The sequence below is a fragment of the Gekko japonicus genome, unplaced genomic scaffold, assembly GCF_001447785.1.
Source record: "Gekko japonicus isolate JY-2015 unplaced genomic scaffold, Gekko_japonicus_V1.1 scaffold2203, whole genome shotgun sequence".
NCBI lineage: Eukaryota > Metazoa > Chordata > Lepidosauria > Squamata > Gekkonidae > Gekko > Gekko japonicus.
Window position 1 is genome coordinate 110,665 of NW_015167600.1, and position 17,701 is coordinate 128,365.

Genomic DNA, 17,701 nt, shown 5'->3' on the forward strand with positions numbered 1-17,701 from the left:
ACCAAAGGCACCCCGTCAAAGGTCGGGAGAGGGAGCCCCAAACCTGTCCCGGCCCGACTCAGACCCAGGACCTCCGTCTTCGCTGGGTTTAGTTTCAATCTGCTCAGCCGGAGCCAACCAGCCACGGCTTCAAGTGCCCGATGAAGGTCATCGGGACCCGAGTCCGACCGGCCACCCAGCATCAGATAGAGCTGGTTGTCATCGGCATATTGATGACACCCTAGCCCATAACTCCGGATAATCTGGGCAAGGAGGCGCATATAAATGTTAAATAGCATCGGGGACAGCACTGCCCCCTGTGGTACCCCACACTCCAGGGGATACCTACAGGAGCGCCGGTCCCCGAGAGCCACCCTTTGTCCCCGACCTTGCAGGAAAGAGGCAAACCATTGAAGGGCAAGCCTCCGAATCCCCATGTCGGCGAGGCGGTGGATCAGCAACTGGTGGTCGACAGTGTCAAACACTGCCGACAGATCTAGCAAAACCAGTGCCGCTACACCGCCTCGATCCAGATGTCTCCGGAGATCGTCAGTCAGGGCGACCAGAGCCGTCTCGGTCCCGTGGCCCAGGCGGAAGCCGAACTGGAAGGGATCTAAGACTGAAGTATCCTCCAGAAAGCTCTGTAACTGTAACGCCACCGCCCTCTCTATAAGTTTGCCCAAATAGGGCAAATTAGACACCGGCCGATAGTTGGTCAATTCGGCCAGGTCTAGAGATGGTTTTTTCAAGAGAGGGCGGACCATCGCTTCCTTGAGCGCAGTCGGGAAACGCCCTTCCGAAAGAGACGTGTTGACAATAGCCTGCACAGCGCCTCGTAGCCCCCCAGGACTCACTTTAATGAGCCAGGAGGGGCACGGATCAAGGTCGCATGTAGTTGGGCATACAGAAATGAGCAATCTGTCCACTTTGTCCAGACTGAGCAGATTGAAACATTCTAAACCTGGCCTCGAAGACGTGCAAGGGGCCTCAAGTTCACGGACTGTCTCAATTGTGGCGGAGAGGTCACGACGGAGCCCCAAGACTTTATCTGCTAAAAAGCTTGCAAAAGCCTCACAGCCGATGTCCAATTCCTTAACTTTTTGCTCGCCCTGAGGCAAGGTTGTCAAATTCCGAATTATACTAAATAATTGGGCCGGGCGTGAGCTCGCAGACGCAATCTCAGCCGCATAGAACTCCTTCTTAGCGGCCTTGACTGCCATCTCATAGGATCTCATAAACGTCCTATAAGATGTTCTTGTTTCCTCGTTACGAGCGCGGAGCCACCGTCTCTCTAATCGTCTGAGCTCTCGTTTCAGCAATCGCAGCCCCTGGGTATACCAAGGGGCGTGCCTAACGCGAGAGCAAAGGTGACGCCTGGGAGCGATCTCGTCGATGGCCGCGGAGAGTCAGACATTCCAGTCCTCCACTAGCTTATCCAACGAGCCGCCAGGGGGGCGGGGGTCCTGCAAAGCCCTTTGGAACCGCTCCGGGTCCATCAAGCTCTGCGGGCGAGCAAAAAAACGCTCACCGCCTATACAGGGTTGAGGTGGAATGCTCAGACGGGCCTTCAGTGCTAGATGGTCCGACCATGGCACTGCCTCAGCAGTGATCCGGTCCACCTCCACACCCGCTGCAAAGATCAAATCAAGCATGTGACCAGCCTGATGCGTAGGGGCCGATACACACTGTGAGAGTCCCAGTGCCGCCATGGACGCCACTAGGTCCGTAGCCTGGCTGGAGGTCGCGTCCTCAGCATGGATGTTGAAATCACCCAAGACAATAAGTCGAGGGTGATCCAATGCCCAGCCTGATATGGCCTCCAGCAGGGACGGCAGACTATTGCCCGGTGCATTAGGCGGTCGGTACACCAGCCAAATCGCCAAACTCTCCTCAGCCCCCAACAGCAAGCTTTAAGCCCGCAATCTCTACAGACGGGAGTGTCCTGAAGGAGTAAGCCTCCCGAATGAGAATAGCAACTCCCCCCCCGTCCCCTCTTCCGTGATTGGTGGAGGACCGAGTAGCCTGGAAGGGCTAGCTGGGTAAGATTCAGGGTCTCCCCATCTCTCACCCAGGTCTCGGTCATGCACACCAGGTCCGCCAGATGTCCCGTCACAAAGTCGCGTAGGACTGTGACTTTGTTGTTAATGGACCTGGCGTTGCACAACACCAATGACGGGGGGGGGATTCCAACCCCGGCCCCACTGCCAGCCACCCTTGGGATCGGCCGAAGGCTGGAAGGGCACCGAGCTCTCTTAGTACTCCGTGACCTTCCCTCTTCCAACTGCCTAGGCCCACCGCTAAACTTGCCCCTCCCCAAGAGCACCAGAATTTGTCGCTCAAGCATGTCCTGTTCCACTGGCTGTCTCCATTGGAAGCTTCAGACCGCCAGGTCGTAGAATCTAGGCCACCAAACTCCACTGTCTCTACTGCTCCAAGCTGCTTAGAGCTCAATCTAATTACACCAGACCAGTTGATCAGTTGCTAAGTAAAACTCAGAAAACTCCACTTCCCCTCCCCATCCCAACATTAGCCTGATCCTCCAATCAATAACACACACAACTAACACTTACAGTTGCACTCTAGCAGCCGATACCACACTCCCACCTCCTACACTAATACATTGATAATACTACTAAAAGCCCTATTAGAGTCCAGCACCATACATCACCATACAATCAGCCTCTCTCCATCAGGAACACCGGGGAACTTAACATAAGCCAGCCTCCAGGCAGCACCTGGAGATCTCCAGCTATTACAACTGATGTCCAGATGACCAAGATCAGTTCTCCTGGAGAAAATGGCTGCTTTGGGCAGTGGATTCTATGGCATTATACCCTACTGAGGTCCCTCCCCACCCCAAACCCTGCCCTCCCCAGGCTCTACCCCTCAAATATACAGGTATTTCCCAACCCAGAGTTGGCAACCATGTAATTGGCAATGGAACCACTTTCCAGACCCTTGGAACCCAGAAAACATGGCATAGGAGGAGGTGCTTTTCTACCTTAGCTGCCACTGCATAACCCCAAATTAACATAAGCCAACCTCCAGGCGGCACCTGGAGATCTCCAGCTATTACAACTGATGTCCAGATGACCAAGATCAGTTCTCCTGGAGAAAATGGCTGCTTTGGGCAGTGGATTCTATGGCATTATACCCTACTGAGGTCCCTCCCCACCCCAAACCCTGCCCTCCCCAGGCTCTACCCCTCAAATATACAGGTATTTCCCAACCCAGAGTTGGCAACCATGTAATTGGCAATGGAACCACTTTCCAGACCCTTGGAACCCAGAAAACATGGCATAGGAGGAGGTGCTTTTCTACCTTAGCTGCCACTGCTGCATAACCCCAAATCAACATAAGTCAGGGGTGGAGGGAACCATACCTGTTACCATGAGGCTGTCCTCCCATACTACCGACTTGAGACAGCCCTGCCTTATAGCTAACCAGAAGGAAATAAACATGGCTTGCCTCCCTCTATTTTCCCCTTCCCTCTGCTGCCCCACCAGCCACAGCCGGGACACTCACCTGGAGCTTCCTTCTAGAGCTTGTTATATTTCTTCCCACAACGAGCCTAGTCTATGTATATATATATAAAAAAGTCCTCTCATCGTAAAATCAATGCCCAGGCCAACCCCCTGGACCTAGAAACACGAAATTTGGGGAGAGTGCTCCTACCATGATGTAGATACTTGCTAAGAAGGGATTTTTAGAAATTCAACCCCTAAGGGGGTCAAAAGAGGGGAAATGTGCTCCCCCCATTGATTCTTATGTGGCTGCCAGGCTGCTGCCTCCTTTCACACTCTAATTGGTCAGCTGCGGAGTTCAGTGTTATGAGGTAAAAAAAGACAGTTACAGGAGACTGCAGAGAGCTCATGACAGCTGAGGAAATCAGGAATGGCCAACAACCACCTGTGAGGTGCAGTAACTGGCCCAGCCTCTTTGATGGCTTCCAACACACACACCCCACCTCCTACACCTAAGAGGTGGTTGTCTGTCAGGTGCAGCAGCGGTTGCAGGGTGCTTAAAGCCATGAGGGAGACTGCCTCAGCAGTAGCACCTTAATGATCCTGCCAGCCCCACCTCCACAGGAGCTTCTAATACTCCTCCCCCCTCCCCCTCCCACACTTGACAGGCAGCTGTCTGTCAGGTGTAGGAGAGGAGGTGGGATGCTTACAGCCACCGGGGAGATTTGCTCAGCAGGATTGCTTTAGCCCTGCTGCTGGCCCAGCCTCCCCAATGTCTTTAAATACAATCCCCCCCAACACCAGACAGGCTGGTGTCTGTCAGGTGTAGGAGCAGGGCCAGGGTACTTTAATCCATCAGGGATGCCGCCCCAGCAGGATCACCTTAGCGGTGCTGCTGGTCCAGCTTAGCCACACTCCCACCCACAATGGAAACATACCCAAAATTTGTAGAAAACTGGTTTCCTTTATTACGTTATTTAACTTCTCACAATGTGGGTTCTAGAAAATTAGTTCATAGAAACTTGCTTAATATCTGATTGCTCAGATTGTGTTTTGAATATGTAGTTACGTCCCACTTTTTAAATGTAACATAAATGAAAAACATTTTTGTAAAAAAGAGGGGTACCCTAAGGAGGTAAAAAGGGGGCAAAATGTGTTTCCCCCAATTGTTTTCCATGTGCCTGGCAGGCTGCTGCCTCCTTGCCCCCCCCTATTGGTCATCTGTGTAGCTCAGAGTGCTAAGGTAAAACCTGCCTGTTTGCACCCACCTCCCTCTGATTGCTTAGTTATGGATGTCAATGTTCTGAGGTAAAAACACAGTTAATAGAGACTGCAGATGGCTAAGGACAGTTACAGAAATCAGCGATTCAAGACTCCTGAATAGACATTTTCCAAAAAAAGCCGGTATGCAGGGCTGGCCCGAGGGGTTTCTGCGCCCTAGGCTAGGCTGCCTCGTGGCACCCCCCTCAGATGCCAACCTCCCGGTGGGGCCTGGAGACCTCCCAGCTGGGTCCCAGCAGCAGGGCTGGCCGAGAGAGGGCTCCGTTCCCTGCCGCCGCCTCCTGCCTGCCCGCCTGCCTGCAGCAGGCGGCTTTTTTGCTAAGGAGGAAGCCGGAGGCCCCTCGGCCCGTCCCCTACCTGGATCGAGAGCCAGCCCTGAAGTTCCGGGCAGCCTGCCCCCCCCCCAGTCCCTGCTGCGGAAGCCAGATTTGGCAAGCAGCTGCGAAGCCCCGGGGCGCTTTTGCACGTGGGAAGGGGGCGGGCTCCGGAGGCTCCACGCCCCCTTCTGGGCAGTCCACTGAGTGGTCCCCAGGAGCTGGCAAGGGCACATGGCGGCTGGCACAGAGCGGCATCGCAATGAAAGCTTTGGGCAGGGTGGGGGCTTTTGGCGGGGGGCGGCAGAGGAATTGGTGCCCTGCTAGTATCTCCACCCTAGGTGAGATACTAGCAGGCCTAGTGATAGGGCCGGCCCTGCCGGCATGGCAATTGAGTTAATGAATTTTCATGGGGAGATAATAAAGGACCTTTCTGTTAGCCAAATTGCTATATCTCTTTAATAAAAGATTGAGGAATTATGATATTAATGTGCAATTGGCATAACTACAGGATCATGACCTTTATATACCAGAGTCCCACTTTATCCAATCACAGAAATAGACACAGAGACTAGATTACTAAAGCAGTGATTTCTTTACTGAAGGATTCTTAAACTTATAAACATAAAATCAAGCATTCACACACACAGTACATAACTAAGGAAGCAGAGGTGATTGATAGCTGATAGAGGGGTATGGGGTGATACTACCTGTCCAGATGTGCAGAGGTCCATGAAGAAAGGATTATGGCCTAAACCCAAAGGGTCTAGGGGTGGACTGCCAGTTGGCATCAGGGCAGAAGCACCCAGTCTGAGGCCCTGGGCCTAGATGAATATAGACACTGGAAGACAATGCAGACCAATGAGTGGCCATGGAGGCTGGTCTCAGGTGAGAACAATAGATTACCTGGGCCAATCAGGTGTCCCAGGGGGTGCAGTTGTCAGGAGGGGCATGGCCTAGATGTGACCAATGAGCTTCCAGAGGGGGCAGAGTCAGGCGATGATGAGATTGACAATATCTTGATTGGATTTAGCTAGGTGTTGGATGACAGTACTGGGGCTAGTTGAATGGATTTTCTGACCACTGATGGCCCTGCCAATGTAGCTGAATAGGATCCCAGATACAGACAAAAGATGGGAGATGGGTCCCTGATTAGTGTCAGGAAGGACCGTTAATAATTTGTATGCTTGATTGGTTTATCTTGTATCCCGAGGGATGGGGCAAGGAAAGACAAAGAACATAGACATGAGATGACACAAAAAAGGGATGGGTGAGGTTCTGGAGACAGGGCTATTCGCCAGGTAGCCTCTGAATAGATTTTAGAAATGTAGATACTTCACCTGATGGAACCCATTGTTATTCCATAAGCATATCTCTGCTGGGTGGAGGGGGAAGAGTGGAGGCTTGCTCTGAGGTTACCTTTTGAAACCTGAAAATGGAGACCCTGTTTATGGCTTGTTTTCTATGTTTTCAGGTCTTCCTTGGCCTGAGTTTTGTGGATTTCTGGTTCAGGTTAGAAAGTGCGGTGCTCCTGCTGTTGGGGCTACCCTAGGGTAAAGGCAGTGCCTCTGGCAACATTTCTAGGAGCCATTTTGATGTGTGACTCCCTCACGAACCTGAAGAAATGTCCACCACATCACCACTCCTTCGCACCAACTACCCCCACACCTCTCACCTCTTCCTGCCCCCAAGAAAGCTCCTGGCAAACATCGAGCCAGATACACCAATGCTACAAGGAGGAAGCAACTTAGGAATGCAGCAAAGAAATTTGCTCATAGTACTCCTGTGGGGCACTGAGCTGCATAGGCCAAGTACCAGCGAGATCACCCTGAGGTGTTCAGAACAACACAGTCTCCATATGATAAAAACAATCCAGGAACACAAGTAGAGAGGCCATCACTTTCATGGAAGGTGGCAGGAGCTGACTTAACAGACAACTGCTTCTTCAATGGACAGTTCTATGTGGCCTGCTCCATAGTGAGCTCACCAAGCAGCCTGGTGATCCTAGCACCTGAGGGCAGAACCACCCATGTCCTTCAGAAGAGAGGGAAAAAAGTATGTATGTCTCACTTCATTTTTTAGACTACAGTCTTCTCCATTAGAATTCCTACAACAAATGTTACATTTCAAACTTCACATAATCAGTATTATAACCGGATTTATGGAATTTAAATACCATAGCGAAGCACGGGTATCAGGCTAGTCCTCTAGAGGACAACACTTCAAGTACTTGAAGATGGTTCTCATATCACCTCTCAGTCGTCTCCTCTCCAGGCTAAACATATGCAGCTCCTTCAGCCTTTCCTCATAGGACTTGGTCTCCAGACCCCTCACCAACTTTGCTGACCTCCTCTGGAAACATTCCAGCTTGTCTATATCCTTCTTAAATTGTGGTGCCCAAAACTGAACACAATACTCTAGGTGAGGTCTAACCAGAGCAGAGTAAAGTGGTACCATCACTTTGCACGATCTGGACACTATACTTCTGTTGATACAGCCCAAAATCGTATTTGTCTTTTTAGCAACCGCATCACACTGCTGACTCATGTTCAGTGAATGGTCTACTAAGACCCCTAGATCCTTTTCACACATCCTACTGCCAAGACAAGTCTCCCCCATCCTATAATTATGCATTTGATTTTTCCTACCTAAATGCAGAACTTAACATTTATCCTCATTGAAATTCATTTTACCTAGATGGGAAAAATAAGCACTGATATACTGTGTATGTTTCATGCAGACTCTCTGAAGAACAGCACAGCCCCCACAAAAATGAACAATGGCAGGGCAGTAACTGAGCATCCAGATACTCGAGGAGGGGAGCATAATGGTGGGGGTATGCTGGGGCTTTGGATACAGAGGGAAAGACTTCAGCAATCAAGTTCTAGTTTTTTCCATTTTGTGTTTCTGCTTGACAGGGTCCCCTCTGGTTGATACAAGGCTGGATCGTGGCCACTGCCCTGTGGGGGAATTCCCTTGTGGCAATGTGTCTGTCTGCTTACCTCAGTTTCTCCAGTGCAATGGGGCGAAAGAGTGCAAGAATGGGGCTGATGAAGAGAACTGTGGTAATGGGATTTCCATGGCTTTCCTTTGTTTGGGGGGGGGGGACACACCATCTTCTTCACAGCCACTCAGCTGCGCAGCAAAGGCAGCCATCCAGTCCAGCTGTCCTCAGGAATGTCAGCTGGAACCCATCTCCAGACAGATGGCAATGGCAACGGCAGCTAGAAATAACTGAAAGCTCTCGGAAGATGCACCGTGTCTGACAGGCCTCTCATTTCTGGAAAAATCAAAAGCAAAATTCAAACCAAGCTGCATCCCATAATTTTGCATTTCTGAAGACCAGTGGCTTGTTTGCAGCCAGAGTGATAACAGATATAGCCCAAGCTGTGAACTGCCTTGGAGTGTAGGACAGCTGAAGTCCAGGTCCTTAAGTTCACTTTATGATGTAAAGAGGTGGGTGGAGAATGGAGGGACAGGGAGACCTACGAGAAGACCAGAAAGTGGCCCAGAAAGAGAGTGAGGGAGGCAGTGGGGGCCCTTCCCAGGCTCTGGGGAATGTTGGAATGGCCAACCTTGTTTCTGATGTCTTCTTTGTAGGTAATAACGTTGGATGGCCAATGCTCTTAGCTGAAAAATTCGACAGCAATAGGAAGAGGAGCAGAAACAAAGAGAAGACCGCCAAGTGCAGTGAGTAGAGTTTTTGTTATGCGCTCTCTGCTTTCTGTAGCTGAACATCAGCTTTGTGCAAACCCCTGTTTGGTGGATAATCTTATTTCTTATTCCAAGAAATATTATTTTCCAGTCATTTGTTCTTCTTAAATCTGTGGAAGTGATTAGCTGTGTTCTTTCTCTCTTTGTAGCAGGACTGGGTTTGGTCTCCCAACCTAGGTTTTTGTGTGGCTTGAAATTTCTATCATGTGGTATTTCATGATGTTTTCCAGCAATTCTGTGAGGGTGTGTGTGCACAGGACTAAGCAGCCTGGTTAATATTCATAAGGCTGTGGCTAGAATTTTGTCTCCCCCCCCCTCAAATTTCAGACTCTCCCTAGTTCTGTATCTTTTTGAAGAACAGTATATGGGGAATGCCTCTGGTAGGGGTTTAGTTCCTGCTAAAGAAGACTTATGGGGAGGGACCATGGCTCAGTGGAAGAGCCTCTGCTTGGCATGCAGAAGGTACCAGGTTCAATCCCCAGCATCTCCAGTTTAAAGGATGAGGCAGCAGGTGATGCAAAAGACCCAAGAGAACCACTGCCAGCCTTGAGTAGACAGTACTGACCTTGATGGATCAATGGTCTGATTCAGTATACGGCAGCTTCATGTGTTCATGTTTGACTGTTGTTTTCTTTTTCTCTCAGCACTTGTTCAGCATCCTACTGAATGTAGCTGCGTAGGGACAGCTGTACACTGTGGAGGTCGGGACTTGAGTTTCGTTCCTCAGATCTTATCCAACTTAACAGAGCTGTGAGTAACATGGGCCATGCTCAAGGTCCAGACCCCAACCTGGATGTTCTCAAACAACCAGCTATGGATTCCCCTTAATGCTCAGGGAGGTGCTGGCTACATAGCTTGCCCATCTGTAAGGAGTAACAAGGATAAGAGAGAAAACTTTTGCATCCAAATTTGAAGCAGAGAATTTTCTTAAGACCTGACAGGGTCCCCCCCCCCAAAAAAAAAGGTCTGAGCCTCTATTGAGGATGGGTTGAATGTTTAGGGAAATTCTTTTTGGAGGAGTACCCTTTGAAATGTGCTGTGCATGTGACAAACAGGTGCTGCGATAATTGGCTGAGGCACCCTGTTGAGTTGCTAGGCCACTGGTGTCCATCTACCTTTTCTAGGAATCTGAAGAAAAATCAAATACCCCTACTGCAAGAAAACCAGTTTACCGTCTATGCAAAGCTCGAAAAGCTGTGAGTATGAGGAAAAAACTGCTCTAAGTTTGCAGACAAGTGCAGGGAATGGAATTCTCTGTTTAAGAAGCCTCCATTTGATGCTCTGGAAAGAAATTAAACTCTGTTGGATTCAACTTGGCACAGTGTTGAGAATGCATAATGAAATTTCAGGAGAAAGTTCTCCAGGCGACTCAGAGGGTAAAGTGTGGGGCTTGACTAACCATTTCTCAAAGTTTTTTGCAACTATTTTCTGCAGCAAAGAGAAGCTGAATAAAGCTTGTGTTGGGCATGTTGGTTTCCTTTGCCCAGAACTCTGACTCAGCAGAACAGGAGAAGGCTGGGCAGAAATTCCCTCAGCTAGTCCATTGCAGTGGTCACTGCAATTTTCTACTCTCTGTCCTATCCACTGGACTCTGATACTCCGGGGGGGGGGTGTCTTACAGAGGGTGGGCAACAGAGCACGGGGGCAGGAGAAGCCGTGGGTGCAGGGCTCTTGAAGAGACTCACGGATTCCCTTGGGGGGGAGAATCTTAACCGAAGGGCAACACAGCCAGGCCGGCCTGCTCGCTGTGGAGTATGCAGAGGTGCCCTCTTTACAGTCCATGGAGGCTGGTGAGTTTAGAAGGGTGTGATTCTGCTGAGGGCTGCACCGTGAATCTGGCCTTGCCCTTTCTGACATGGGGGAGCCTGACCCGCTGGGCCTCTCCCCCTCCCTCCCTCCCTGCGGGTGGCCAGTGGGCTGGGCCAAATCAGGCAGAGAGAGGGAAGCAGCAGGGATTCCACCTCCAAGGGGTGACCGGGCTGTGAATAATGAGGCTGCTGCATGGGAGCATGCAAGGGACACGGGTGGGCCTTCTGGCCTGCTGACCTCAGGCATGTCATCCTGATGGGCTTTGTAGATGTATGGCCTTTACCCTGGTTCAGAACAAAACAAAACTCTTTGCATTTAATTCCAGGCAGGAAATTTGGTTTGCTGCCAACGGTGCAGCAGGATTAATCTTGAGAGCGTCTCTTTTCAAATTCTCTTTTCATATAGCTTCTTACAAGACAACAACATCCAATCCATTTCAAGCTCCGCTTTTGCTGGACTTTTCAATCTTCAGTGGCTGTGAGTACAGCGTTTTCCTCTTGGCCCAGGGGCGGTGAGGCTCACAGAGATAGTGATATCAGGTTGGGAGGCCAGCAAGGAAGCCCAGGGTGGCTACGCAGAGGCAGGCCATGGCAAACCACCTCTGAACACCCCGTGAGCGGTGGCCATAGATGAGGGGCTGCGGCTTGACAAGGAGACAGCACTTTCCGCCCCCGGAGAGAAGCCCCCGTCACAGGCCTCCTCAGGGGACCCTGCTAGGAAGGAAGAAGAGTGGGGAGTTAAAATGCATGTCAGAAGCTTGTCGTTTGACTACTCCCCCCCCCCTTCCGAACTCTTCCAGATATCTAAGTTCCAACCGTCTCACTCAGCTGGAGCCTCGTGTCTTCCAGGACTTGCATCTGCTTGAGTGGCTGTGAGTGGCATTTTATTATTTGGGGTGGGATATTAGGGGATCTGATGGGATGATCTTCCCATCTGGAGCTTAAATGAGCAAATCAGGTTAACTTCTAGGAAAGGGAAAGCAGAGGAAAAAACACATTTGTAATGCAAGAGCAGTCTGGCCAACAGAGGTTTTATACGGACATTAGAAAAATAGCTGCAGCAAAGAGTCTAACTGGGCGAAGGGCGGCGGGGGGGGGGGGGGAGGGCCTTAAAAAGGGGGGGGGGAGAATGCCCTTAAAAAGGACAGGGTGGCCTGGATGCACGAGAGCCGGCAGTCAGCTGCAGAAGAGAAGGAACGGTCTTCCACGCAGCGTGGGGTGAGGATCAAGTCTTTGGATCATAGCAGATTTCCCATTTGAAGTTTATTTGCCGCGTCAAAGGCCAGCCCCGGGAGTGCCTCGTGGCTTTCCCTTGCCGGCCTGGACGTCTTCTCTGCCTCAGGCAGCCTCCTTCATCTTGCTTTCTAGAATCCTTGAGAACAACAACATCACAGAGGTCATCCCATCTGTTTTTGCGGGGCTGAAATCACTGCTCTTTCTGTAAGTACCGAACAGACTTGTGGGGCTCCCCCAGTGCCTGGGTCAGGGTCGCTCCCTCTGTCCTCACCCTCCATTGCAGGATAGGTTCTCCTCATGGTTGCCAATTGGGGCCATTGTCCTGGGAGTCTGTGGCTTCACAAGGACTGAAGCCAAACCAAAACAAAATGGGGGAAGGAAAAGCCTCAGCCCAGAAAAACCAGGTCACGGAGAAGGCTGACAAAAGGCCTACTCACAGGACAAATACTAATGGGTTACATAGGATAGATTAACCAGGATTTAATCCAATACAAATAGTGAAATTCGCGAGGGCTGAAGCCACAGGCTTCTGGTCCAGGCCCACATCCAGGCTATTAATGGCCGGTGCTTACGGTTGCCACCAACCTGGAGATCCCGTCCCATGCAACTCTCACGATGTGAGAACGCAGGCCACGGGGCAGGGTGGAGGAGATCCCAGAAAGCCCCGGTGTCAGCAAGGGAAGGCAGCAGGAAAGGTGAGAGCCAGCAAGGCATGGAGCCAGGGTGGTGTGGGGGTTCAGAGCGGCGGACTCTAATCCGGAGAGCCGGGAGGTCTGATTCCCCACTCCTCCTCCTCCACATGCAGCCAGCTGGGTGACCTTGGGTCAGTCACAGTTCTCTCAAGAGAGCTCCCTCAGCCCCACCTGCCTCACAGGGTGTCTGTCTGTGGTGGGGAGAGGAAGCGAAGGGGACTGTGAGCCACCCTGAGACGCCTTCCGGTAGAGAAAAGTGTGGTGCAAAGCCAACTCACCTTCTTCTTTAAGAGGTGGCTGTTCCCTGTCGTCGTCATTAACAAAGGAGTGGTTCTTTTCTTGGGTTTTGATTTTTTGAAAGCTTTCCCCCTTTTTCTTTTGGTTTTGCAGTTTATTATGGTTTCTTTTCTCTTGCTTTCCATTTGTATCAAATCTTTGCAGAAAAGCAGCTCATGTCAGGCACAGTGGGGACCACCCACAGCCATCCATGCTCTTGTCAGTGGGGAGAACTGCCCTTTGTGAGTGTCAGCCCCACCCACAGGAAAGGGAAACAATAGCAGGTGCATGACTCCATATGCGCACACAAGAACTCCGCTGCCAGCATGCAACAAATCCATCATGAAGCCCCCTGTCTTGTGCTTCCGTTTCAGGGATTTACGCAACAATGCCCTGAGTGCATTGCCGAAGATGCCCATCTGTGCAGAGATGCCAAAGCTAAATTGGCTGTAAGTTCCGGTGGTTTGAAAAGTTGTCATGAACTGGGTTAGTAAGCTGACTGAGGGCCATGCAAGGGGGCTAATCTGCAGTCTCACAGACACACAGCCTCCCTGTTCCCCGTAAATTGCCTGCGTGGCTCAGCCTCCAGCAAGGGCCTGTGAGCTGCCTGTGGGCCAGGGGCTCTGGTGGAGAGATCAGGAGGCTGAGTCTGCCAGCGGCTCAAACACAGAAACTCAGTTGTGGTGCCAAGCCCCCCCCCCCCCCCCCCCCGGCAGCATCTTGAGACTGCAGGCTTTAGGAGTGGGGGGGGCATCATGGGCATGTGGCTAAATTTTGGTGTGACGGTGTTTCCTCTGCCATGAAGGGATCTGGAGGGAAACCTGCTCCGTACGGTGCAGCGTTCCGACTTCCAGGGATGCAGCCAGCTCACAGTTCTGTGAGTACCTGTCAGCAAGCTGCCATTCTGTTGTCTGTGACCTCTGTGTACATATTCCTTCCCTGTTGCACCCGGCTTGGTTTCTATCATCCTACTCCTGCGTTGGAATGCAAAAGATAACTGCTGGAGGTTGTGTGGGGGAGAAGATGCTGTAATGCTTGGCTATTGCTTTTCCCATGACTACTGCACCTGTGTTATGTCTAATATCCTGCCTAGTTCCCATGGACTGGGCGCGCAACCGTTTCATTAGCCCGCCAGCGGGAAAGTCATTCATTGGACCTGTATCTCTTTGAAGTTCCTTTATTATGCTTGATCTAACTGTGTATCCCCAGTTCTAACAAAGAACGTGTTTGAGTATGTCGTCAACGCTTTGAAATAAATTTTGCTTTTCTTAAAACGTGGATTTATTCTCGATGCTTGGGGATCCAACAGTACCTCTTTCTCCTTGCACAACGGTCATTTCTGAGTGATGGTGTGTTACCTCCTACCCCTTCCCCCATGTTTCTGTTAGCTTTATGGTGGCAGTGGCAAAAGAATCAGTTGTGTTTTGATGGCCAGAGTATCAAACTGATGGCCAGAGTATTGACTGATCAGGCACATAATAGAGTTCACTGTCACCTTCTTGTAATTATTACTCTTGAGTGAATGAGTAATCAGTACTACAGAGACAAAAATATCACAGAGATCAAAACACCTGTATTTGATAGTTTAGTTTAGTAATGTCAGAAACTAGGCTTCTTGCGGTTTGTGGCCAATGTTGATAGTTCTTTTCCCTCTTCGTGTGTGACCCTCTTACTGCCTGGATTCACTTCGAACCATAAAATCACAGAGTTGGAAGGGGCCATACGGGCCATCTAGTCCAACCTCAGTGCAGGATCAGCACTAACAAGGGTCTGTCCAGCCGCTGCTTAAAGAAGGCTGCCAGTGGGGGGGGGAGCTCACCCACCTCTCCAGGCAGCGGATTCCGCTGTGGCAGTACTCTGACAGTCAAAAGGTTTTTCCTAATATCCAGCCAGTACCTTCCCGCTCTTAATTTAAATCTGTTATGGCAAGTCCTATCCTCTGCTGCCCACAGGAACAGCTTCCTGCCCTCCTCTAATCATAGAATCATAGAATCCAATTCTAATAAGCTTTATTGGCATAACAATAACTTTAAAAACAAAAGATAACAGTACAAATCAGCCCATATGCCAACAAAGAGGAAACAGAGTACAGCGATTTGTAACAATTTGTATTGTATATAGTAATAATAATAGGGCAAAGTGATAAAAGTTCAGAACAGTAATCTCGAGTATCACAGTAATTAAAACAGTTACAGTAAGGCCAAATCTACAAATGCATTCTAGAATCTGCTTGGTGCCACTGTTATCCCATGTGGTTTAGAACTGCTGCGCCTCTGCTTTCAAGTTAGCATTAGGGGAGCTGTCCACTTTGTCTTTTTTTCAGTCACAATCTATTGTTCATCACTCGATGGCCCCTGGGGGTTACTGGAGTGTTCTGGGACTGGAATGAGAGGCCCCAGAGTGGAATGGTAGCCCTGGGGTAGCAGAAGTATTTTGGGACTGGAATAACCGGCTCCAGAGTGGAATGACAGCCCAGGGGGTAGGAGATGTGTCCTGGCACTGTAATGATAGGCCTGGCATTCCAGTTCCAGGACACTCCTCTTACTCCAAGGGGATGTTATTCCACCATTGGGCCTGTCATTCCACTCCCAGAACACAACTGCTACCCCAAGGGGCTGTCATTCTACTCTGGGGCCTGTTATTCCAGTCCCAGAACACTGCTGCTACCCCCAGGGGCTGTCATTCCACTCTGGGGCCAGTCATTCCATTCCCAGAACACCTCTGTTACTCCTAGGGTCTGTCATTCTTACCCCTGTGAACTTAAAAATGAGAAACGCCATGACTACAAGGCAGGAATTGCAACTTTTTGAGCCAAATGCAAGCTCTTACTCGAAAAAGCTGCTGACTGTGCATTGCCCAGTCATACTCAGTGATTATAAATTTAATAAACAGATAAATTTCAAATATAAAATTTTTTAGGACTGGTACATAGCAATGAGTAAAAGCAGCCATGCAGGAATCAAACCAACAATGCCCTGATTTACAGGGCAGGAATTTACCCACTGATCTAAACCCAAGGTGTTTTACTGCTGAGTGTGCCTCCTACAGCTCGAAGTAAATACCCCCCCCAATGAACTTTAAAATGTCCCATAAAGTGGGGGAGGGTGTCAAGAAAATAAATGTTTTGAAAGCAGATAGATAAGTTTTGGAAGATAAGATTTGAGGGCTGGTATATAGCTATGAGGAAATAGAGCCAAGCGGGAATAAAATTAGAAACACCATTTCTGGATTTAAACGTTTGAGAGAAATGCAAGCTCTTACTGCACCAGTAGTGAACTTAAAAATGTTCAGTTGGTCTGTAAAAGGGGTCAAGAAACAAGATAAAAATTGTAACAATTATTTGGGGGGCTAGCTAGTAAAAAGAGAAAAGAGTACTATTGGAATCAAACCACAAGTTACCACCTAGTTTATTGTGCGCCACCAGTTGGAGTTGGGGGACGGGAGTGAAAATGTCAGGAAACCGGCAAGAAACACACATGTGGATTCGACCTAAGAAGCTTAACTATCTGAGATACACCTTATCTCTCTCACTCACTCTCCATCTCCTTTCCTCTTCCTTTTCCCTCTTTTCTTCCCTCTTTTCCTTGGCCCCTAAGTACATTTGCCAGGAACTCTGCCACCTGCTCAGTAATTTCGGGGTTTTTGTCCGCTAGCAAGAATTCAATACCTCTATTGGTCGCAGCCTTAGAGAGTTGAAGGAGAGGGCTAATCAAGTGTGAACGTAGCTGAGTAAACAGCGGGCAGTTTAAGAGGATATGCTGAACAGAGTCAGGTTCTTTGCAGAGACATCTGCAGAATCTTGCATCATAGGGGATGCCCTTGTATCTGCCTGTGACCACAGTCGAGGGAAATATATTGAATCTGGCCAGCATAAATGCTCTGTGTTGAGAAGGGATTGTTAGGCTTGAAAAGTACTGAGCCCTAGAGCTTTGTGGGAAAGCAAGACCCAGGAAATGGGGGGAACAGGTCCCCTCTGCTCCAGCTTTTATTAATTGTAAATCTATATCCTGAATTCTCCTTTGAATTATTTGGAATATATAGGATTCAGTGGAATTAACCAGGGAGTCTAAGTCAATACCTAAAGAATTAATTTTCTCCCTTATTAATTGGGACTATTTAGAAACATACGGATCAGCAGTTAGAAAAGTGATAAGACTATTTGGAGGAGGTTGGAAACAAAGATATAGCCAATATTTGATGGCAGCAATCCAAGCTCTAGATTCTATGGTATAGGGACCCAACTCAACACTGTCCCACCCTCTCCTGTGGAACATCAATGACAAATAAGATTATGTATTTCCATATACTGTCCTTGATTAATGTGTTGTATTAAGACTACAGAATTCAAATCTAGTTTCTGAAGCCTCCCAGGAATTTGGTTTGACCACTTAGGAGGATAAATAGTGAAGACTTGTAACCCTAGTGTTGTGGCAGCTATTAAGAATTTTCTTATCCACCCCAAATCTAAAGCTCTTTATAGAATCATAGAATGTTAGAGTTGGAAGGTACCTTGCAGGTCATCTAGTCCAACCCCCTACACTCTGCAGGAGCATAGCCGAAAGATAGCCCTACAACATACCCGAAAGAGGGTCATCCAGCCTCCGCTTGAAAATGTCCAGTGAAGGAGCATCCACCACCTCCCGAGGCAGTCTGTTCCACTGCTCAATCACTCTTACAGTTAGGAAGTTTCTCCTGACATTTAGCCAGTAACGACTCCCTTGTAATTTCCATCCATTAGATCTAGTCTTGCAATCCAGAGGAAGAGAGAATAGATCTGCTCCATCTTCTAAATGACAGCCCTTCAAATATCTGAAGACTGCAATCATGTCTCCTCTAAGCCTTCTCTTTCCCAGGCTAAACATACCCAACTCTTTCAGCCTTTCCTCATAAGACTTGGATTCCAACCCTCTCACCATCCTGGCTGCTCTCTTCTGGAC

General features: G+C 49.4%; 1 protein-coding gene across 1 annotated transcript in view; it reads left to right on the top strand.

The window, feature by feature from the left end:
• The first annotated feature begins 5,909 nt into the window (after nucleotides 1-5,909).
• LOC107112802 (relaxin receptor 1-like) overlaps nucleotides 5,910-17,701 on the top strand; it is a 47,753-nt gene continuing 35,961 nt past the window's right edge. The window contains exons 1-6 of the mRNA XM_015413991.1: nucleotides 5,910-5,926; nucleotides 10,967-11,038; nucleotides 11,361-11,432; nucleotides 11,929-12,000; nucleotides 13,139-13,213; nucleotides 13,570-13,641. Coding sequence (XP_015269477.1) covers nucleotides 5,910-5,926; nucleotides 10,967-11,038; nucleotides 11,361-11,432; nucleotides 11,929-12,000; nucleotides 13,139-13,213; nucleotides 13,570-13,641 — 380 coding nt within the window. The remainder of the gene's footprint in view (nucleotides 5,927-10,966; nucleotides 11,039-11,360; nucleotides 11,433-11,928; nucleotides 12,001-13,138; nucleotides 13,214-13,569; nucleotides 13,642-17,701) is intronic.